This window comes from Balaenoptera acutorostrata, chromosome 4 (assembly GCF_949987535.1).
Source record: "Balaenoptera acutorostrata chromosome 4, mBalAcu1.1, whole genome shotgun sequence".
Classification (NCBI taxonomy): domain Eukaryota; kingdom Metazoa; phylum Chordata; class Mammalia; order Artiodactyla; family Balaenopteridae; genus Balaenoptera; species Balaenoptera acutorostrata.
Window position 1 is genome coordinate 28,083,415 of NC_080067.1, and position 23,882 is coordinate 28,107,296.

At 38.0% G+C, this 23,882-nt stretch overlaps 1 protein-coding gene across 3 annotated transcripts in view; it reads right to left on the minus strand.

Moving 5' to 3' along the window:
• Window positions 1-23,882, minus strand: part of XRN1 (5'-3' exoribonuclease 1) — a 116,879-nt gene that overhangs the window by 16,138 nt on the left and 76,859 nt on the right. For all 3 annotated transcript variants that reach the window (XM_007188077.3, XM_007188078.3, XM_007188076.3), the window contains exons 28-33: window positions 16,035-16,091; window positions 15,763-15,895; window positions 13,108-13,177; window positions 10,526-10,733; window positions 8,893-8,988; window positions 1,933-2,035 (exon numbers count right to left, since the gene is read on the minus strand). In XM_007188077.3, coding sequence (XP_007188139.2) covers window positions 1,933-2,035; window positions 8,893-8,988; window positions 10,526-10,733; window positions 13,108-13,177; window positions 15,763-15,895; window positions 16,035-16,091 — 667 coding nt within the window. The remainder of the gene's footprint in view (window positions 1-1,932; window positions 2,036-8,892; window positions 8,989-10,525; window positions 10,734-13,107; window positions 13,178-15,762; window positions 15,896-16,034; window positions 16,092-23,882) is intronic.

Consider the following 23,882-nt stretch of genomic DNA (forward strand, 5'->3'; position numbering starts at 1 on the left):
AAAAATTAGGGCAAATAAATAAGTTCAATAAGGTGGGAGGATACAAGATCAATATACAAAAGTCAGTTTTATTTCTATAAATAGTAATGAACAATCTCCCCCCCACCAAATTAAGAACACAGTTCCACTGACAATAGTATTACATAGAATAAAATACTTAGAAATAAATTTAACAAAAAAAGTTCAAGACTTGTACACTGAAAACTACAAGACATCATTGAAAGAAACAGAAAGGCTTAATATTGCTAAATGACAGTACTACCCAAAGTGGTCTACAGATTCAGTATGATCCCTATAAAAATTCCAGCTGCCATATTTGCAGAAATAGACAAGTTGATCCTAAAATTCATATGGAAATGCAAGAGACCAGAACAGACAAAATAATCTTGAAAAAGAAAAACAATGTTGGAGGATTCAAACTTCCCAATTTCAAAACTGATAACAAAGCTATGGTAATGAAGACGGTGTGTTATTCACAAAAAGATGGCATATAGATAGTTGAAATGGAACTGACAAACTAGAAATAAACCCATACATCTATGGTCAATTGATTTCTGACAAGGGTGCCAAGACAATTCAATGGAGTGCAAAGAGAATTCAATGGGGGAAAGAACTGCCTTTTAGCAAGTAGTTCTGGGACAACTAGATATCTACATGCAGAAGAGTGAATATGGACCCCTATCTCATACCATGTATATACTTATTCAAAAATGAAAAAAAGACCAAAACGTTAGAGCTAAAACTATAACACTCTTAGAAGAAAACATAGGTGTAAATTTGTGTGACCTTGAATTAGGCAATGGTTTCTTATATGATACCTAAAGCATAAGCAAACAAAGAAACAGTAGAAATAAATAGATAAATTGGACTTGATGAAAACTAAAAACTTTTGTGCTTCAAGGACACTAAAAAAAGTTAAAAGACAACCCAGAGAATAAGAGCACATATTTGCAAATCAAATATCTGCTCAGCATATAGGATACAGAACATAAAAAGAAGTCTTACAACTCAAGAATAAAAAGACAACCCAATTTTAAAATGAGCAAAGGATTTGAATATATATTTCTCCAAAGAAGATATACAAACAGCCAATAAGCACATGAAAAAAATGTTCAACACTATTAGTCATTAATGAATTACAAATGAAAACCACAAGGAGACTCTACTTTACATTCACTAGGATGGCTATAATAAAAAAGATGGATAATAACAAGTGTTATGGAGGATGTAAAGAAATTGGATCCTCATATATTGCTGGTGGGAATGTAAAATGGTACAGCTACTTTGGAAAACAGTTTGGTAGTTCCACAAAAAGTTAAGCATAGAGTTAACACATGACTCAGTTATTCCATTCATTCATATATACCCAAGAGAACTGCAAACATACGTTCACACAAAAACTTGTACATAAACATCCACAGCAGCATTATTTATTACAGCCCAAAAGTGGAAACAATCCAAATGTCCATCAATGGATGAATGGATTATCAAAATATAGTATTCATACTATAGAATACTGTTCAGCTGTAAAAAGGAATGAAGTACTGATACATGCTACAACATGGATGAACCTTGAAAAGATTATGCCAAGTTAAAGGAGCCAGTCTCAAAGGTCACATATTTCATGATTCTGTTTACGTGAAATATCCAGAATAGGTCAATCCATAGAGGCAGAAGTAAATTAGTGGTTGCCAGGACTAGGGGAATCACTACTAATAAGTATGGTATTTCTTTTTGGGGAGATGAAATTGTTCTAAATTTAGACAGTGGCATTGGTTGTACAACTTTGTGAAAACACCAAAAAACACTGATTGTATACTTTAAAAGGATGAATTTTATCATGTATGAATTACAACTCAACAAAGCTGTTAATTAATACAAATAAAAGGAAGCAGTTAGCACCACAAGTATACTTTCTAATTCATAACTTACATTTTCTGTGAGGCTCATGTTTTCTTTGCTTAACACTGTTCTCATTAAAGCCAGATTTGTGATGTTGAGTTACTTGACTTACTTCTTGAGGTAGAACTGCACCCTGAAAATTAAAATTCTTATAAATGATTTAAACAAACTCTTAATATTAAAACTACTTCTCTTCCTCAATGCTTAATAAATACTTTATTATTTTTATAAAAGTTATAGAGCTCACTAGAAAAAGATTTAAGGAATGCAGAAAAGTACAGAGAATTTAAGAAAACCACTCAAATTCTACCGCCCCCAAATAACCATTATTAACATTATGATCACAACTCCAGACGTTTCTCTATGCATTAGTTAGATAGTAAGGTACACAGGAAACAATCATTTTACAAAAATGCTTTCAATAGAAAGAATTCAATCTAATTTTGTTTGAAGTTAATACAGAAACTAAAGATTAAACTTTAGGTGAATGTTTCTTCCTAACAGAAGTATCAGCCTCTAAAGATCTCTCTAGATTTGCTTCAAAATAATCCTATCTCTGGGGTATGTGGGGATAGGAAATGAATAGGTATCATGGAAGAAACAGAACTGGACATGTTCAAGGTAAAGGATGGGTACATGTAGATTTATTATACTATTTTCTTGACTTCGTTATTTTAAAAATTTCCATTAGAGTTTTAAAAAATTCATCATTCCTGTCCCTATGTTATAAAAGTTGAGGATATTATTAGCCCTTTCACATCCTTTCCCCTAATACCTGATTTTTATTAATTAATATTTATAATGTCAAGGTTTTCAAATGCTGGAAGACTATTACCACTACCAGATAGCAAGACTGATTATAAAGCTACTGTAATTGAGACAGTGCATGAATGGACAAAATTAGCAAAATGACATGAGTAAGTTTCATATAAAGATCACAGCAGATCCTTTTGCTTTCTGATAGGGAGAAGAGGCCTGAAGGCAAAAAGAGACAGATAACTTGCCACAGCTGAAGTGGGAAGGGGAAGCAGAAGTAGGGGCTGGAGATGTTCAATACAAATTAATCACTTTACTATGATTACACAATTTTGCTTTTGGTGGGCCCTATTTATTTTTTTCTGAGCACAGACGAATGAACACTGGGTACAAAGGCACATCGTGTCTTAGTTGGCAGTGGACATGCTCCAAAATAGTTGTGATATGCACCAAAGTGTGAAGGAAGGTCTGATGAGCTCATATGCACAAGAACATCTAGGGTTCTTTACTCTTAAAAAAAAAAAAAGGGCCAAGAGACTTCCATCCACATAGCACAATGGCTGGTGGGGGATTCTGACTCTAAAGAAGGGAATTAGAACATCAGGATCAATAAATTGGTGTGAACGAATACTGTGTGTCTATTATGTGCCAGGCATGGTTAAGATGTACTTTGCATCCATTATCTTAACATCATTATAATAATGCTATAATCATAAAAATGCTATGGTGTATTTTGATTCCATGTTATAGAGGAGTAAACTGAGGCTCAAAGTGATAATGTAATTGGTTACAGAACTAAATAGGAGCTGATATCTGAGCTCTAACTCTAAAACCCAAGTTCACAGTACCATTTCAGAGAAACAGTGCCCTAAGTTTAATTAGAAAGAAAATATCCTACTTTTAAGTATGGTTTTTTGAGTTATTGTTTGATGTCTAAATAAAGCTATTTGTGTCAGTCACATTGTCATATTTTGCCAATAAAGACTTGAATGTTTTTTTTAAAGACTTTTTTAAAAAAAATAAATTTATTTATTTATTTTTGGTTGTGTTGGGTCTTTGTTGCTGGGCATGGGCTTTCTCTAGTTGCGCAGGCTCAGTAGTTGTGGCGCATAGGCTTAGTTGCTCTGTGGCATGTGGGATCTTCCCAGACCAGGGCTCGAACCCGTGTCCCCTGCATTGGCAGGTGGATTCTTAACCACTGTGCCACCAGGGAAGCCCTTAAAGACTTTCTGAAAGAGCAGTTTTAGGTTCACACCAATATTGAGAGGAAGGTACAGAGATTTCCCCTATACCTCCTGTCCCACACATGCACAGCCTTCCCCATTATCAACATCCCCACTGGAGTGGTGCATTTGTGACAACTGATGAACCTACAATGACACATAATTGTTACCCCAAGTCCTTATTTTACACTGGGTTCACTCTTGGTGTTATATATTCTATGGGTTTGGACAAATGTGTAACGACATGTATCCATCACTATAGTATCATACAGAGCATATTCAATGCTCTAAAAATCTTCTGTGCTCCACCAATTCACCTCTCCCATTCCCAATAATCCCTGGCAACCACTGATATTTTTACTGACTCTATAGTTTTGCCTTTTCCAGAAGCTTGAATACCTTTAAAAAAAAAAAAATCATGTTGCGTTCTCTATAATTTGCTTATCAGATGAATTCCAGGCTGCTTATTAAGGCTTCATGGATATAAGTGTTATATGTGGTGGCTCATAATTCTTAGAATATACAGGAGATAAAACATGGGAGTGTTCAGCTGATATAAATAATGAAATAGCACCTAATAATAAGAGATGCATACAGAAGATTCTGAGGAAATATATTATCAAGTGTGGCGTTCCATCTCAAGGAAATTGGTGGTAATAGCTAGTAGACTTTTTGGCAGTGAGAGAGGAAAGGGCATCCTAAGTGGAAGGAACAATGCAAACACATAATCTGAACTGGAAATTACCTGTTTATGGGAAAGGGAAAGTTAGGAGACCAATCTGATTAGAACAGACCATTTTACCAAATAGTTGACATACTTTATATAAGAACTATGCAGAGTTGGATTATACAAGGCCTAAATATTAGTTTGAGTTGAGGTTGAATTCCACTAGTATTAAACAGGGAGCCCTATACATTCTAGAGTATTTGAACAACACTATTTGAGGGCTGGAAAAAACCTCAGAGTTCATCTAAGTCCAAGCCTTAATTTTATACACGAGGCCACAGAAGCCCAGGGAAATCAGATTTGTGCCACTTGAGGCACAAAACCTCATTTCCTGATTCTGAGTCTAATACCAGATTTATCTTCACTACACTGCCACAGTGCATAAACTGAGTTCAAAAGCAGGAGTCCTTATTAATTAGATAGGTTGCTCAATTATGCCATGATTGAGCAACACTGGTGAAAGGATCTTTAGGAAAGATTAGGTAGGAAGTACTATGTAAGAAGAACTAGAAAGGAAAGACATAAGAAATAGGAAGCACAGATAGGAGGTTAATCTAGGGCTGGGATGACAATTTAAGGTCCAGTTGTAAAAACTGAGAAAGGGTAAAAAGGTTTGGGGACTCAATGCAAAAAATATTAGAGAGAAGAAGCAAAAATTTTTGACTTCATGCTTTTCAGATTATATGCCTGAGTAAATGGTTGTGTTAGAAAATAAGGATAAGAGAAGAGGCTTTAGATGAGGTCAGTTGTGAGATATCTTGAAGTTGAGGTGATGGCGGAGCATCCATCTATACCTGTCTTCTAGAAAGTTGGAGATATTGGGCTAGATCTTGATTGAGAGGTTGGAATTAGAGACATAGATTAAGTGGTAATTAGCAGAGAAGTAAGAGCCAAAGTCACCAGTCAAGGAATAAGGCAAAAGGGAAAAGAAGACTGTTGCGTTTTGGGAAACAGCCCCCTGTGAAAGGCTGGAAGAACAGAGGTTAACAAAGAACCTGAACAAATAGGGAAAGGAAAGAGGAGAGACTCAGGGTAATGTTTTCTCTTAGAGCAAAACTCCTTGAAAGAATTACCCATATTTGCTGCCTCCAATTTCTCTCTTCCTCTTTTCTCTTAAACCCACTCTAATGAGTATTTCGCTCCTATCACTTAACTGAAACTGTTCTTGTCAAGGTTCCCAATGGCCTTCATGTGCTAAATTCTGTGCATAGTCAATTCTCAGTTTTCATCTTAATTGATCCATCAGCAGCGTTTGACACAGTTGATTACTCTGTTCCCTCTGACATCTGTTCTTCACGTGGCATCTAGAAACCACCCTTCCCTGGTTTTCTTCCCGTCTCACCGGCCATTCCTTCTCAGTCTTCTTTGTTAGTTTCACCTAGTCTCGCTGACTCTTGAAGGATGGAATGCTCTAAGGCTAAGTTGTTGAACTTTTTTTCTATCTATCCACTTTCTTGGATATAGATAAATATAGATATATACACATATATGCACACACACACATATGCACATATACACACATATATGTATATGTATATATGTGGGTGTATATACATATATATGTATATAATGATTCCCAAATTTCTCTCTCCAGCCTGGATAACATTGATGACCTTCAGACTCAATGTCCAACTCTACATCTCCACTCAAATATCTAACTCCAATAACTCTTCTTAATGTTTAGTATACATCTTAAACTTACCAAAATTGAACTCCTGATCTTCCCCCACAAACCTACCAGATCTGCAGTCTTTCCCATCTCAGTTAATAGCCCCTCTATCCTTTTAGTTACTCAGACCTTAAGAGTCATGTCCTTTAATACATTCTTTCTCTTTTACCCGCATATCCAATTCATCATCAGCTGGAAATCCCTTCCAAATATGTTTAGAATTTGACCACTTTTCACAGGGTCCTACTACCCTGGTCCAAGTCAATATCAACTCTATCTTGATGATTTCAGTAGTCTCTGAACTAGTCTCTGTTTCCACCTTGGTTCCTCTACATTCTATTCTCAAGATAGCAGGCAGAGTGATCCTATTAAAATGTAAGTCAAATCATGTCACTCTGCTGTGCAAAACCCTCTGCTGATTCCCTGTCTCACCGAGTAAAAGCCAATGTCCTTATAATGATCCAGGAGGTCCTACATAGTATCAATCTCTTACCTCTCTAATTACATTTCCTACAACTCACCCTATTGATTCAGCCAAATGGTCTTCTTTCTCATCCTTGTGTATGCCAGGGATCACCACCCCCAACAGGGCCTTTGACTCTGTCTTGAATACTCTCCCCTCAGATATCTGTATATCCACTCCTCATTTCGTTCAAATCTTTGCTCAAATGTTACCTGAACATTCCACTTAAAACTGCAGGGGACTTCCCTGGTGGCACAGTGGTTAAGACTCCACACTCCCAACGCAGGGGGCCCGGGTTCGATCCCTGGTCAGGGAACTAGATCCCACATATATGCTGCAACTTAGAGTTCGCATGCCACAACTAAGGAGTCTGTGTGCCACAACTAAGAAGCCAGTAAGTCGCGACTAAGGAGCCCGTGAGCTGCAACTAAGGAACCTGCCTGCTGCAACTCAGAAGCCCACGTGCCGCAACTAAGGAGCTGATGAGCTGCAACTAAGGAGCCCGCCTGCTGCAACTAAGAAGCCCATGTGCTGCAACTAAGGAGCTGATGAGTCACAACTAAGGAGCCCACCTGCTGCAACCAAGACCCAGCACAACCAAAATAAAAAAAACCCCCAAACCAGAAAACAAACAAATCAACAAAGCAAAAAAACAAAAACAAAAACAAAAAACAAAAAAACCCCTAAAAAACCAACAACAAAAAAACAAAAACAGGGGCTTCCTTGGTGGCGCAGTGGTTGAGAGTCTGCCTGCTAATGCAGGGGACACGGGTTCGAGCCCTGGTCTGGGAAGATCCCACATGCCGTGGAGCAACTAGGCCCGTGAGCCACAACTACTGAGCCTGCGCGTCTGGAGCCTGTGCTCCGCAATAAGAGAGGCCCACGCACCGCGATGAAGAGTGGTCCCCGCTTGCCACAATTAGAGAAGGCCCTCACACAGAAACGAAGACCCAACACAGCCAAAAATAAATAAATAAAATGTTAAAAAAAAATGAAAATCATTAAAATATAAACACATGGTGTTTAAAAAAACAAAAACAAAAACAAAAACCCTGCAAAACCTTGCCTTCCCCCTCCCCAAAATTCCCTATCCTGCTTCCCTGCAATTTTTCTCAAACTTATATTATCATCTAATATACCATTTTTTTTTTTTGGTCTTATTTATTGTCCTTTCCTCCCTACAGTACTAACTGTATGAGAGCCAGGATTTTTGTTTTGTTTGCAGCTATATTCTCAGTGCATAGAACAACGCCTGGCACATGGTAGGCACTTAATAAATACATGTTGAATGAATGAATGATAAAAAAGCACTCTTGAGGAATTAGCCATATTAAATAAATAAGAGAGGAAAAGAGGGTTTAAAAATCTGGTTATGGATTACATTTATGTAGAAAGATTTATGAATGATCTAAGGAAAACTTAAAATAGCATATTGGCAGAAGTGACCTGTGCGTTGTAACTCTCACTTTTTTTTTTTTTTTACTTTGTTTAGATTATTTTTCCCACTTTATTATTTATTTATTTTAAAATTGAAGTACAGTTGACTTACAATGTTGTTGTCACTCTCACTTTTTATTTTTACTTTACGAACATTCCCTTCGCTATTTTCCCCTCCCTAGCGCTGATGATGCCACCATCACGGGAGGACATTAGAATAAATTAGGCCCTCATGGTGCAGGCTACTGGTTTATAAACCTGAGAGGACATTCCTTTTTGACCTAAGCTGAGAAGTTAGGTTAGTAATTAGCAAAAAATGTAGTAAGAATTCATTCCTCTTCTTTTTCCTTTTTTTTTGGTGCCTGAGTCTACTCTTTTAGCAGAGTTTCTTTCCTCTTCTTAAACTCTATCAAGGAATGTGAATTTGCTCATACACATTTAAGACAACCAACTGCCAGCATAAAGCTATACATTCAAGTGGAAGTGAGTAAGTTAATGAGTGCCATTAAAGCCTTTATTAAAAAGAAAAATTGTCTACATTCTTACTCATTAGTCCAAAAACACATGTAGCCTAAGAGAACTAAGAAAATTCAAGATCAAAGTGTTATTTCTATTTTATAAGATTTCAGGAGGAAAATTAATCACTGCATACCTAAAAGAGAAATATAAAATAAATTTAAAAAAATTAAATGTCCATCAAGCAAGGTATACTAACCTTCTCTTGTAGAGGTGGCTGAAAGTGTTGAACCTTTCCAGATCCCTGTAAGGATTGCCAAATGTTGCAAAATTCATCATCATCTTTAGCAGGTACCTGGGAAAGTACAAAAAACTTCTTAAGGAAAACTGAAACATGAAAAAATAAAGATTCAGATTAAAAATCAAATAATTTATTTATTAAAGCCATTTAGCAGTAGACAGGATATTTAAATTTCATTATCTGTTATCTCAGTTCTTTTTTTCTGGAGCTCAGTATAGTAATCATAAAAGTATACTGCTGGAGTGAAAATGTTCTTCTACAGATGTAATTGGTTATTAAAAAATATTTAAAGCATTACAAATGCTATAAAAGATTATACTGAATCAATATCCCACCAAAAGATTTTTTTTTGGTCTTCCAGTATACTGGCATATTATCTTATTCAAGCTAACATTTAATAATATTTATTTAAAAAATTTTTGGGATTTCCCTGGTGGCGCAGTGGTTAAGAATCCACCTCCAATGCAGGGGACACAGGTTCGATCCCTGGTCCAGGAAGATCCCGCGTGCCATGGAGCAACTAAGCCCGTGCGCCACAACTACTGAGCTTGTGCTCTAGAGCCCATGCACCGCAACTACTGAGCCCACGCGCTGCAACTACTGAAGCCTGCATGCTCTAGGGCCCGCGTGCTGTAACTCTGAAGCCCGTGCACCTAGAGCCCGTGCTCCGCAACAAGAAAAGCCACTGCAATGAGAAGGCTGCGCACCACAACAAAGTAGCCCCCGCTCGCTGCAACTAGAGAAAGCCCGCATGCAGCAACGAAGACCCAACGCAGCCAAAGATAAATAAAATTAAATTAAAAAAAATCTAAAAAATTTTTATCTTACACAAAAATAATCTGATTAAAAAAATCAGCTATTACTTATGGAGAACTGATTTCATGCAAATTAAAAATCTAGAAAAATATGCACCAAAATTTGACAGTGGTAAGTTACCTACGAGATTTGAGAGGATTTTTGCTTGTTTCCTTTGTTATCATCTATTTATCTGTTTTCTAATTAGTCTATAATAAACATGTGCTATTTGGATTAAAAAGTTTGGTTAAATGTAAAATAGATAGCTAGTGGGAAGCAGCCGCATAGCACAGGGAGATCAGCTCGGTGCTTTGTGATGGGGTGGGATAGGGAGGGTGGGAGGGAGACGCAAGAGGGAGGGGATATGGAGATATATGTATACCTATAGCTGATTCACTTTGTTATACAGCAGCAACTAACACAATAATGTAAAGCAATTATACTCCAATAAAGATGTTTAAAAACAAAACAAAAGAAACAAAACAAAAAGTTTGGTTAAAATTTGGGGCCATGGAATTAAATAAAGTTAAGTATCTCACACAAAACAATTCAAGTTTTGCCCTCAGGAAGATGAAATAAAGGAAATCACCCATGAGTTATATGGTAGGAATCTGAAAATTGCTTTTGATAAACATGATATAGTCCTCTCCCTTACCTTTCAAATTAATGTCATTTTGTAGGAGATAATATAGGACATTTGGGTGATATAAGACAAAATAGAAGTGTTAGTTTACCAAGTAAATATATAAAGAGAAAACAGATATTTTCAAGCTCATTATTTAAATAAAAGTCTTACTTGAGTAGGAACAAAAAGTGATTGAGGGGAATGGTTCAGACCTCCCAAATGCCCAGATGAAATTGATGCATTTGAGCTATAGTGATTCACAGCTGGCTGTGGTTTCACAATGGCTGTCAACTTCTGATTTCCTGTTTCAGAGCGACTCCCATGAGAAAGGTTCACCAAGGCACTTGTTGGCAGTCGATAACCTCTACCAGGTGAGCACCTAAAAGTAAAAAGTTTTATCAGGGTCAGAGGGAATTAATACTAAAGGGAGCTAAAAGAATCAAATAATTTTGGGGTGGACAGTCCATAATCCGGATTAATAAATATTACTTTTAAATTCAGTAGAGGAACTTGAAATCATAGAAAGATCTCAATTTATAAGATTTCTGAAAAGTTTCTGAATAGAGTATTCCGTGCTACTAAGTGGGGGGAAAAATGTTCTAGAGGTACAGTTGTGTGGGTAGGGGCGTGTGTGTGTTAGTTTGTCCTCAGAAGGCTTGCAACATAATAGCTGAGTTAACCAAAAATTCATGAATTAAATGTCAAACTTCTTTAAAAGGTTATGAATCTACCCAGTGTGGAGCTGTGTGGCTCTACCTATGCAACAGGGCAAATGTTAGCTTTGATCACTTTTGTCTCCTGATCAATTGTTGAGTCCAGCTCTTTTTATCCTCATCTTCCCATCTTAATGTTCCAGAACTGGGAAGGCTAAGAGACAAGTATTGTGATTTCCTTCCTTCCTGGCCTTGATAAAAGTGTTTAGATATTAAAATAAGCCTTCTCTGGTCAAAAGTTTTCAACTCTATCACCTCTTTAGAATGTAATTTTCTTATATTCTGAGATCATGGGGAAGCAGAATTCTTTCATGAGAAATCTTTGTAAGATTTCTAGAAAATATTTTCGTGAGAACTACAGTTTAAGGTTCTGCATTACAGAAATGAATATATTGCAGGCATGTAATCTTTTACACAGCTCTCAGTCAGTCAAGAAATCCAGTGTCTCTACCTAGGAGAGGAAAAAAAAAACCCTGAGAAAAAAGTTAATCATCTTAAAAATATATTTCAAAGTTATTTCGCCTAAAGTTATTGGTAATCAAACATTTTCATGAAAAATAAAATCAGACATGGGATCCAGACCCCGCTGCTGCATTTAAGAGTGCAGACAGTAAAGTCTTTGGGTAATAGGCACATTCAAGTTGCAAAACAATAATAGCATTCTGAATGTGATCACTACTTGTAAGGACTGAAGATTGTGATTTTATACACATAGGCTAAATAAGAGTAATTAATTTTTTATTTTAATTACCACTAATCAAAACAGAGGAGAAAAAGAAACTAAGCTAACTTCAGTTCAGTTTTCCAGTTGGTGTTTAGAAGGGAGAAAGGAAAACTGGAAAGGATTTCATTTAACCCTCACAATCACCTAGTGAAGTGCACATCTTCATTATAGATGAGGAAATTGAGGGTCAGAATGCTTTTAACTAACCTACCTAAGGTAACACAAAGGTTAAGTGAAAGAGCCCACACTTTCTAATATTCCATGACACCTCTCATTCTAACATGATCTTTTTCCTATAACTTTAAACTTTCTTTCTATTAATGCTCTCCAAAATAGATATGAACAAGTGTCCACCATGTTAAATTAAAAACAAACAATCCAATCCTCTTCCTTTAAACCTCCTCACCCCCAGTTATCTTTTCTCCCCTTCATGGTCAAACTTCTCAAGGGTCAGCTCAGTTTCTTGCCTCCCTTGTTACACCTGCCATTCACTCCTCAAACCAACCCAATCTAGCTTGAGCACCCACAACTCCACTAAAACAAATGACAAAGACTTAAAATGTCACTCAATTCAAAGAACGAAACTTTCTATTCCTCAAGTTATTTAACCATAAAAAAAAATGCAAATCTGATCATGTCACATCTCTGATTTTGATGGCTTCACATTGCTTTAATGATAAAGACCAAGATACCAAGATCCTTAGCATGTCCTGAAAGTGGCTTACCAGTTCCTGCAGTGTGGTCCTTGCTTTTCTCCCTTACGCTAATCTTACACAATTGCTGAAGTTGACACACCTGCATTCTTTTAGTTTTTAAATGAGTGAAAACGTCCTCTGTTGCATATGCTATTCTTTCTTCCTGACTACTTGTCACTCTTCCTCCAGCTACCTATTCTTCATGTCCCATTTTAAACGTCATTTCTTAAAGAAAGCCTTTCTAGAACTCTCAGGACAGATCACACTCTTATAGACACCTGAAATACTTCTTCCCAGCACTTGTCACATTTTAATTAAAAAATTAATATTGTAGTTAGTTAATTATTGGGTTGGCCAAAAAGTTCGTTCGGGTTTTTGGTACCATCTTACGAAAGACTCGAACGAACTTTTTGGCCAACCCAAGGTATTCCCCCACCTACTAAAATGAAAGCTCTATGAGGGTAGAAACCATGTCTGTCTTATTCACTGTTACATCCCTGGTAGCAAGTATGATGTCTTGTACATACTAGGAACTGAAATTGTGGACAAATAAACAAGTAATGTAGTTGTTGGCCACATGGGCATATTTACAAAGTGTAATTATCATCTGGAAATACAAACCTTATTGTTAAACCTCCAGGAAATTCTTCATCAAATAATACTTCAAATAGTACATCAGCTTCTCTATTAGCTGTTTAAAAAAGAGAGAGACTGAAAAATCATACGATAAAAGAAAAATCAGCATGTAAGTTTTTGGGGTATAAGAAGCATTACAACTATCAATACAGAGAGTGAATGAAAAGAAAATAAGCTCACAGATTACCTTACTGGTATTAATGTAAAGTAAAATAATACTATTTTAAATTAGGTACTGTGAGAATTAATTATATTTTTCTCTTTGTTTTGGTGTATGTTGGAAATTATTCATAAAAAGAGTTAATAAAAGAGATAACTTTGGAATTTGCAGTTTAGAAGGTCTTACAATCAGACAAAGGAAATGAAGATTTGAAGACATGGCAGTAATGAAAGGAACGGAATGGAGAGAACGGATATACTACTAGATAGAACTGGCAGGAGTTTGTGACCTGTGTAGACAAAAAGAATGGAGATGTCAAAGATTACTCCAAAGTTCTGGCTGAGATGACTTGGTAGACAATGGATGGCATGACTGAGACATGAGACACGTGAGAAAGACTGTGGTGCAATAAACTTAAGGAGGAACAGAGAAGGATAAATTTTGGCAGACAGGATGATGGGATATAACTGGAAAGTTTAAGTTTACTAAAATGCCAAGGTAAAGTGAAATAATTAGCTATAATAATATTTGAATTCTAAGCCCAAATTAATAATAGAGTCTATCACATAACTTCAGAACTGACTCTCTCTCTCTTTCTCTCCCCATCTCTATCCCCACCCCTTTCCATGCTATTGGTTCTGTTTCTCGGGAGAATGCTAATACCATACCTGATACTATGTTAGGGGTTGGGGGATGTTTCCCTCATTCTTGGTCCCTCATTGCCCAAATGAAACCAGGCCTGCAGAGCTTACTCATTCTCCCCCATCTGGCTGTACCTTTCACCTGACACTTAAACCTAAAATCTAAACCCAAGAAAGTGGGGCTCAATGGGCGGCAGGAGTTTCTCCTCTGAAGGCTTAAGGTCCACTTTCTAAGTTCCTGTTTCCCGTCTGAGGGAGAAGCCACTGACTCAAAAGATTATTGACAAGAGGATTGTTCACCCCCCTTTAGTGGAGATGACTACGGAGATGAAGTATCAGCTGAAGGCAGTAAGACAAATATTTCCCTTTATATTCCATGTCCATGGCAGACATGGTTAATCAATGACAGAGCTTTTTCCACTCAGAGTAGGTGTAGCTTTAAAATTTCTGTCAAGACAAAATTCCAAGTGGTCACTACTATTGATAGGGGTTGTCAGAAGAAAGGAAACTTCTATGTTATCAGAGTCCTAAGGCTTTTTCAGGACAATCTAATTAGAGTACAATCCAGTAAGCTCAACATTTGAACTGCCAATGCCTGAGCCTGAACAGACAGCAGCAGGAGGGTTGCTTCATTGCACCCATCTGACCCTTACCATACTTAGCCTGGGCTTTACCTACTTAACCTTCCCGCCTCCATTTTCAGCACCAGAAATGTATCCAAAAAAATTCAAAGAAAAATCAGGGAAGAAAATTCTCTTTTAGAGGCAGACCCCAAGATGATGTGCAAATGTGGAGAACCATTGCTCAAAGTTAGAAAAGAATCAGGGCAAAGAGTTCAAATCCCAGCTCTGCCACTTATTAGTGTAAATTCAGGAAAGTCACTTAAACTCTTAGGCGAGGAAAAATATCTCCCTCTCAGATGGTTGGGAGGGTTAAATGCAAAATGTAAAAGTGCTGGGCACACTGTTGGCAATAAATAAGCAGCTCTCTTAGGCTCATGGCCTGTCTGCTCTTCCTTCTTTCTGGCAGTGAGACCAAGGCTGAGTGCCTGGGATACGGAGGGACAGTGCTGCCAGCGCGCTGACCTCTAAGTACCTGATTTGCTGCCTCATGCTGGGTTGACTTTTTTTGGAATCTATGTTGCAAAGCTACTCACTCCAGGCATCCCTTTGAGGCATTTCTAGATCCTTAGTTAATTCTTCCCTTTTCTTTCCATATCCTCATTTTTCTTTTTTTTTTTTTGTAAAAAACACATAATATAAAATTTATCATTGTAACCATTTTAAAATGTATATAGTATTGTAGTGTTAAGTATATGTACATTGTTGTACAACAGATAGGTCTGTTTTACATACAATATCTAGTTGTATTCATAAAATTCAAATAAATATGCAAATCTTTTAACCACAAATAAGCTGACGCATCATGTTTGTTTATTTCTCCACAGATATCAAGAGATTACAATGACAATTAAGGTAAAGCCCTGAACAAGGTTAGATGAAACCCAATGAAATGTTTCTCTTAGTTTCATGAAAACACATGTATGTATTCTCACCAAGGTTTCAGATAATTTTAATGTGCTATACATAAGCTACCAAATTTTAAGCAGCTGTTCCTCAACTTCCCCACGTTTTAATCACTTCCCAGATGATTACACAAGATAGAGAAGAAGAATTTTCTTTGAAACCTAAAGCTGGAAAAAACTTAACTAAAACATAAAAGGATTTAGTGTTTTTCCTGATTTATAGTTGCTTTCTGCTTACATATAAGACACACAAGTTTGTGTTTCACTCTACAATATAAACGCAGTTGGAGACACGTCAAGTATTGAGTTATTACCCCCTTTAATTCCTATGATGGTGCCCCGAAGGCCAACTGGAACGGAAAAGTTCTCTCTCACATTTACAACTCGGTCAAAGAGACGAAATTCTGCATCCCGATCAGGAATGACTCCATGTTGCTGTTCTAAAGGCTGAAGAGAAGAAAGATTTAATTATTATTATTAACTCTAATTTTAAGAAGTTTTTCTACTAATGTATTGAAAACATTTTGTTCCTTCTATACTTTCAAAGCAAAAACAACAACTTTGAATTCTCTGACAGGAAACTTACTCTGTATAGCAAATGGGGCTTCACTGTCACTCGAACCTTCTTATTATTCTTTCTTTGCTGAGGAAAGAAGAATTTGAAAATATTTTTAAAATATTAAAATTTAAAATTATTATTCAGTATTTGGACATGACTGAACGTTAAAAAGCCAAAAGAAATGAGTAATTTTAAGATTTTTGAATTTCTTTAGATGCAAGCAAGAATGAATAAATTTTTACATTTTTTAAAGTAAAATTTTTTGTTGATATATAAGACATATAGAAAAATGCAAACTTATAAGTATAAAATCTGATGAATTTTTATACTATAAGCATATCTATATATATCCACACTCAGTTCAAGAAACAGAACACTACTAAGCACAACATAAAAGACCCTGAAAAAAGAAATTAAAAATAGGGAACCCTTGTATTGTCTCCCAGTTACTACCCCTCCCCAATGTAACCTTATTTCTAACACTAAAGATTAAACTTGTCAGTTTTGAACTTTATGTAAATGCTATCCTATTCAAATGCTTTTTTATCCTAAGAAGAATTATATATAATGGTCAATAAAGATTAACAGTAAAGGAAAAACAGGTATAAAGTATTGATCTATGTCAATACTTTGGGTTTTGTGGCTACTTATAAAAATTAAGGTAACATTCATACAAAGTCTTTGCTTTTGGAAACTGGCTTTGGTGTTTAAATTTTTGACTATCTAAAAATGCTGGAAGAAGACTTTTCTCCTCTATTTGCTACTTGTTAATTCTGCGACCTCACACTTAAGCACCAGCTTCCTTCAATCTGTAAGATGGAAATAATACCTGTTCTACCTAATAAAAATGTGAGAATAGGAGTCAAGATGGCAGTGTGGGAAGATGCCAAGTTAGCATCGCCCCACAACTAGGATGCCTGTCGGCCGCTGGTGGGGGACCCTGATGCCCAAGGAGACGGGAGGAACCCCCAAATGAACTGGTAGGACATGGGGGAACTCAGGGGGGTTGGAGAAGTGGAGGCCTGACAGGATCAGCGCCCCTGAGGCCAGGGAGATGAGGAGAGGCAGGCAGGAGGGGCCCTCCAGGAAGAGTGGGAAAGGAGCGGAGGGTGATCGCCCGGCCCACTCTGGCCCAGGGAGCCTGCTGAGCTCCCAGGCCGGTAGCCACCCCCTCCAATGCCTCCTTCAGGCCACGTGGGTCCTAGAGGCATAGGAGGGAGGCCGGGGAGATCAGGATAGGCAGGCGGGAGGGGCCCTCTGGGAGGAGTGGAAGAGGAGCAGAGGGTGTTTGCCTCGCCCACGTGGGCACAGAGAGCCTGCTGAGCTCCCAGGCTGGACCCTGCCCTCCAAAGCCCCCTCCAGGCTGTGTGGGTCCTTAGGGGCACAGGAGGGAGGCCGGGGAGATCAGAAGAGGCAGGCGGGAGGCACCCTCCAGGAGGAGTGGGAGGGGAATAGAGGGAGTTTGCCCCTCCCACTCAGGCCCAGGGGGCCTGCTGGGCTCCCAGGTGAGGCCCCTGCCCTCTGAGACCGGGGGTGGGGGGCACGCCTGGGCCCCTCTTGTTCCTTTGAGCCTAAGCTCCACCCCCCCACCCCACACAGCCCTGAGGGCCTTTTCCAGCCCTGTGGGTCCTAAGCACAGGCCCCACTCACCACCCAAACCTTGCCCTTGCTTAGGCCCCGCCTTCCACAGCCAAGGCCTCCCCACCCCACCTTTTTTTTTTCCTCTTTTCCCTCTGCCTCTTTTTTACAATTGTATTGTTGTACCTTCCAGTTGTTGATTCATCTATATTTTAATTTTTATATTCTTTCTAACATATCTGTTAGCTTCCTAGTCTAATTTTATCTTTTACTTTGTTATTGTTCTCTCTCTCTTTCTTTTTTTGCCACCCTATTTGGCTTGCAGGATCTTGGATCACGAGCCGGGGGTCGGGCTGAAGCTCCTGTGGTGGGACTTCCGTGTCGGAACCACTGGACTAACAGAGAACCTCAGACCCCAGGGAATATTCATCGGAGTGAGGTCTCACGGAGTTCCTCATATCAGCACCAACACCCAGCTCTACCCAACAGCCTACAAACTCCAGTGTTAGAAGCCTCAGGCCCAACAACCAGTAAGACAGGAACACAATCCCGCTCATTAAAAAAAAAAAAAAAAAAGAGAGAGACAGCAAAAACATATGTCACAGATGAAAGAGCAAGGTAAGAACCTACAAGACCAAATAAATGAACAGGAAATAGGCAATCTACCTGAAAAAGAATTCAGAGTAATGATAGTAAAGATGATCCAGAATCTCAGAACCAGAATGGAGGCATGGATTGAAAAAATACAAGAAATGTTTAACAAAGATCTAGAAGAACTAAAGAACAAACAAGCAGAGATGAACAACACAATAACTGAAATGAATAATACACTAGAAGGAATCAGTAACAGAATAACTGAGACAGAAGAACAAGTAGGTGAGCTGGAAGACAAAATGGTGGAAATAACTGCCGAGGAGCAGAATAAAGAAAAAAGAATGAAAAGAATTGAAGACAATCTCAGAAACCTCTGGAACAACACTAAATTCACCAACAATCGAATTATAGGGGTCTCAGAAGAAGAAGAGAAAAAGAAAAGGTCTGAGAAAATATTTGAAGAGATTATAGTCGAAAACTTCCCTAACATGGGAAAGGAAACAGTCACCCAAGCCCAGGAAGCACAGAGAGTTCCATACAGGATAAACCCCAGGAAAAACACACCAAGACACACATTAATCAAACTAACAAAAATTAAATTCAAAGAAAAAATATTAAAAGCAGCAAGGGAAAAACAACAAATAACATAAAAAGGAATCCACATAAGGTTATCAGCTGATTTTTCAGCAGAAACTCTGCTGGCCAGAAGGGAGTGGCAGGATATACTTAAAGTGATGAAAGAGAAAAACCTACAATCAAGATTACTCTACCCAGCAAGGATCTCATCCAGATTCGATGGAGAAATCAAAAGCTTTGCAGACAAACAAAAGCTAAGAGAATTCAGCACCACCAAACCAGCTTTACAACAAATGCTAAAGAAACTTCTCTAGGCTGAAGACAGGAGAAGAAAAAGATCCACAAAAACAAACCCAAAACAATTAAGAAAATGGTAATAGGAACATACATATTGCTAATAACCTTGAATGTAAATAGATTAAATGCCCAAACCAAAAGACAGAGACTGGCTGAATAGATACAAAAACAAGATCCATATGTATGCTGTCTACAAGAGACCCACTTCAGACCTAGGGACACATACAGACTGAAAGTGAAGGGATGGAAAAAGATATTCCATGCAAATGGAAATCAAAAGAAAGTTGGAGTAGCAATACTTGTATCTGATAAAATTGACTTTAAAATAAAGACTGTTCCAAGAGATAAGGAGGGACACTACATAATAATCAAAGGATCAATCCAAGAAGAAGATATAACAATTATAAACGTTTATGGGGCTTCCCTGGTGGCACAGTGGTTAAGAATCCGCCTGCCAATGCAGGGGACACGGGTTCGAGCCCTGGTCCGAGAAGATTCCACATGCCACGGAGCAACTAAGCCCGTGCGCCACAAGTACTGAGCCTGCGCTCTAGAGCCCGCGAACCACAACTACTGAGCCCGTGTGCCACAACTACTGAGCCCGCAAGCCTACAGCCCGTGCTCCACAGCAAGAGAAGCCACTGTAATGAGAAGCCCATGCACCACAACGAAGAGTAGCACTCGTTCGCCACAACTAGAGTAAGCCCACTAACAGCAACGAAGACCCAACGCAGCCAAAAATAAAATAAAGTAAAAAAAAAATGTTTATGCACCCAACATAGGACCACCTCAATACATAAGGCAACTGCTAACAACCACAAAAGGAGAAGTCAACAGTAACACAATAGTAGGGGATTTTAACACCCCACTTACACCAATGGAAAGATCATCCAAACAGAAAATAAATAAGGAAACACAAGCTTTAAATGACACAACAGACCAGATAGATTTGCTATTTATAGAACATTCCACCCAAAAGTGGCAGAATACACTTTCTTCTCAAGTGCACATGGAACATTCTCCAGGACAGATCACATCTTGGGTCACAAATCAAGCCCCAGAAAATTTAAGAAAATTGAAATTGTATCAAGCATCTTTTCTGACCACAGTGTTATGAGACTGGAAATCAATTATGGAAAAAAACTGTAAAAAACACAAATACATGGAGGCTAAACAGTGCGCTACTAAATAACCAAGAGATCACTGAAGAAATCAAAGTAGAAATAAAAAACTACATAGAAACAAATGACAACGAAAACACGACGACCCAAAACCTATGGGATGCAGCAAAAGCAGTTCTAAGAGGGAAGTTTATAACAATTCAATCTCACCTCAAGAAACAAGAAAAATCTCAAATAAACAATCTAAACTTACACTGAAAACAATTACAGAAAGAAGAATAAAGAAAACCCAAAGTCAGTAGAAGGAAAGAAATCATAAAAATCAGAGCAGAAATAAATGAAATAGAAATGAAGAAAACAATAGCAAAGATCAATAAAACTAAAAGTTGGTTCTCTGAGACGATAAACAAAATTGATAAACCCTTAGCCAGACTCATCAAGAAAAAAAGGGAGAGGATACAGATCAGTAAAATTAGAAATGAAAAAGGAGAAATCAAAACTGACACCGCAGAAATACAAAGGATTATAAGAGACAACTACAAACAACTATATGCCAATAAAATGGACAACCTGGAAGAAATGGACAAATTCTTAGAAAGGTACAATTTCCCAAGACTAAACCAGGAAGAATTAGAAAATATAAACAGACCAATCACAAGCACTGAAATTGAAACCGTAATTAAAAATCTTCCAACAAACGAAAGTCCAGGACCAGATGGCTTCACAGGCAAATTCCATCAAACATTTAGAGAAGAGCTAACACCGATCCTTCTCAAACTCTTCCAAAAAATTGCAGAGGGAGAAACACTCCCAAATTCATTCTACGAAGCCACCATCACCCTGATACCAGTACCAGAAAAAGATATCACAAAAAAAGAAAATTATAGACCAATACACTGATGAACATAGATGCAAAAATCCTGAACAAAATACTAGCAAACAGAATGCAACAACACATTAAAAGGATCATACACCATGGTCAAGTGGGATTTATCCTAGGGATGCAAGGATTCTTCAATATACACAAATCAGTCAATGTGGTACACCACATTAACAAATTAAGGAATAAAAACCATATGATCATCTCAACAGAGGCAGAAAAAGCTTTTGACAAAATTCAACAGCCATTTATGATAAAAACTCTCCAGAAAATTGGCACAGAGGGAACCTACCTCAACATAATAAAGGCCATATATGACAAACCCACAGCAAGCATCATACTCAATGGTGAAAAACTGAAAGCATTTCCACTAAGATCAGGGACAAAACAAGGATGTCCACTCTTGCCACTCTTATTGAACATAGTTTTGGAAATCCTAGCCACGGCAATCAGAGAAGAAAAAGAAATATAAGGAATACAAATTGGAAAAGAAGAAGTCAAACTGTCACTGTTTGCAGATGACATGATACTATACATAGAAAATCCTAAAGATGCCACCAGAAAACTACTAGAACTAATCAATGAATTTGGTAAGGTCGCAGGATACAAAATTAATGCACAGAAATCTCTGGCATTCCTATACACCACCAATAAAAAATCAGAAAGAGAAATTAAGGAAACAATATCATTTACCATCACAACAAAAAGAATAAAATACCTAGGAATAAACCTGCCTAAGGAGGCGAAAGACTTGTACTCAGAAAACTATAAAACACTGATGAAAGAAATCAAAGATGACATAAACAGATGGAGAAATATACCATGTTCTTGGATTGGAAGAATCAACATTGTGAAAATGACTATACTACCCTAAGCTATCTACAGATTCAATGCAATCCCTATCAAACTACCAATGGCATTCTTCACAGAATTAGAACAGAGAATTTTACAATTCGTATGGAAGCACAAAAGACCCCGAATAGCCAAAGCAATCTTGAGAAAGAAAAACAGAGTTGGAGGAATCAGGCTTCCTGGCCTCAAACTATATACCACAAAGGTACAGTAATCAAGACAATATGGTACTGGTACAAAAACAGAAATATAGAGCAATGGTACAGGATAGAAAGCTCAGAGATAAACCCATGCACATATGGTCACCTAATTTACGACAAAGGAGGCAAAAACAGTCAATGGAGAAAAGACAGCCTCTTCAATAAGTGGTGCTGGGAAAACTGCACAGCTACATGTAAAAGAATGAAACTAGAACACTCCCTAACACCATACACAAAAATAAACTCCAAATGGATTAAAGACCTAAATGTAAGACCAGACACTATAAAACTCTTAGAGGAAAACATAGGAAAAATACTCTTTGATACAAACCACAGCAAGATCTCTTTTGATCCACCTCCTAGAGTAACGGAAATAAAAACAAAAATAAACAAATGGGACTTAATTAAACTTAAAAGCTTTTGCACAGCAAAGGAAACCATAAACAAGACAAAAAGACAACCCTCAGAATGGGAGAAAATACTTGCAAATGAAACAACAAAGGATTAATGTCCAAAATATACAAACAGCTCATGGAGTTCAATATCAAAAAAACAAACAATCCAATTAAAAAATGGGCAGAGGACCTAAACAGACATTTCACCAAGGAAGACATACAGATGGCCAAGAGACACATGAAAAGATGCTCAACATCACTAATTATTAGAGAGATGCAAATCAAAACTACAACGAGGTATCACCTCACACCAGTCAGAATGGCAGTTATCAAAAAAATTTAGAAACAATAAATGCTGGAAAGGGTGTGGTGAAAAGGGAACCCTCCTGCACTGTTGGTGGGAATGTACATTGATACAACCATTATGGAGAACCATATGGATGTTCCTTAAAAAACTAAAAATAGAACTACCACATGACCCAGGAATCCCACTACTGGGCATATACCCTGAGAAAACCATAATTCAAAAAGAGTCATGTACCACAATGTTCATTGCAGCTGTATTTACAATAGCCAGGACACGGAAGCAACCTAAATGCCCACTGACAGATGAACGGATAAAGAAGATGTGGCGGGCTTCCCTGGTGGCACAGCAGTTAAGAATCCACCTGCCAATGCAGGGGACACGGGTTCGAGCCCTGGTCCGGTAAGATCTCACATGCCGCGGAGCAACTAGGCCCGTGCGCCACAACTACTGAGCCTGGGCTCTAGAGCCCGCGAGCCACAACAACTACTGAGCCCACGTGCCTAGAGCCCATGCTCCGCAGCAAGAGAAGCCACCACACCACAACGCGCACCACAACGAAGAGTAGCCCTTGCTCACTGCAACTAGAGAAAAGCCCACGTCCCAAAAGATACCCAATGCAGCCAAAAATAAAATAAATAAATTTAAAAAAACGCACCTTTCACTTTATAAAAGAAAAGAAGATGTGACACATATATACAATGGAATATTACTCAGCCATAAAAAGGAACGAAATTGAGTTATTTGTAGTGAGGTGGATGGACCCAGAGTCTGTCAATAGAGTGAAGTAAGTCAGAAAGAGAAAAACAAATACCGTATGCTAACGCATAAATATGGAATCTAGAAAAAAAAATGGTATGGATGAACCTAGTTGCAGGGCAGGAATAAAGATGTAGACATAGAGAATGGACTTGAGGACACAGGGTGGGAGGGGGATGCTGGGGTGAAGTGAGAGTAGCATTGACATATATACACTACTGAATGTAAAATAGTTAGATAGTGGGAAGCAGCCGCATAGCACAGGGAGATCAGCTCGGTGCTTTGTGATGACCTGGAGGGGTGGGATAGGGAGGGTGGG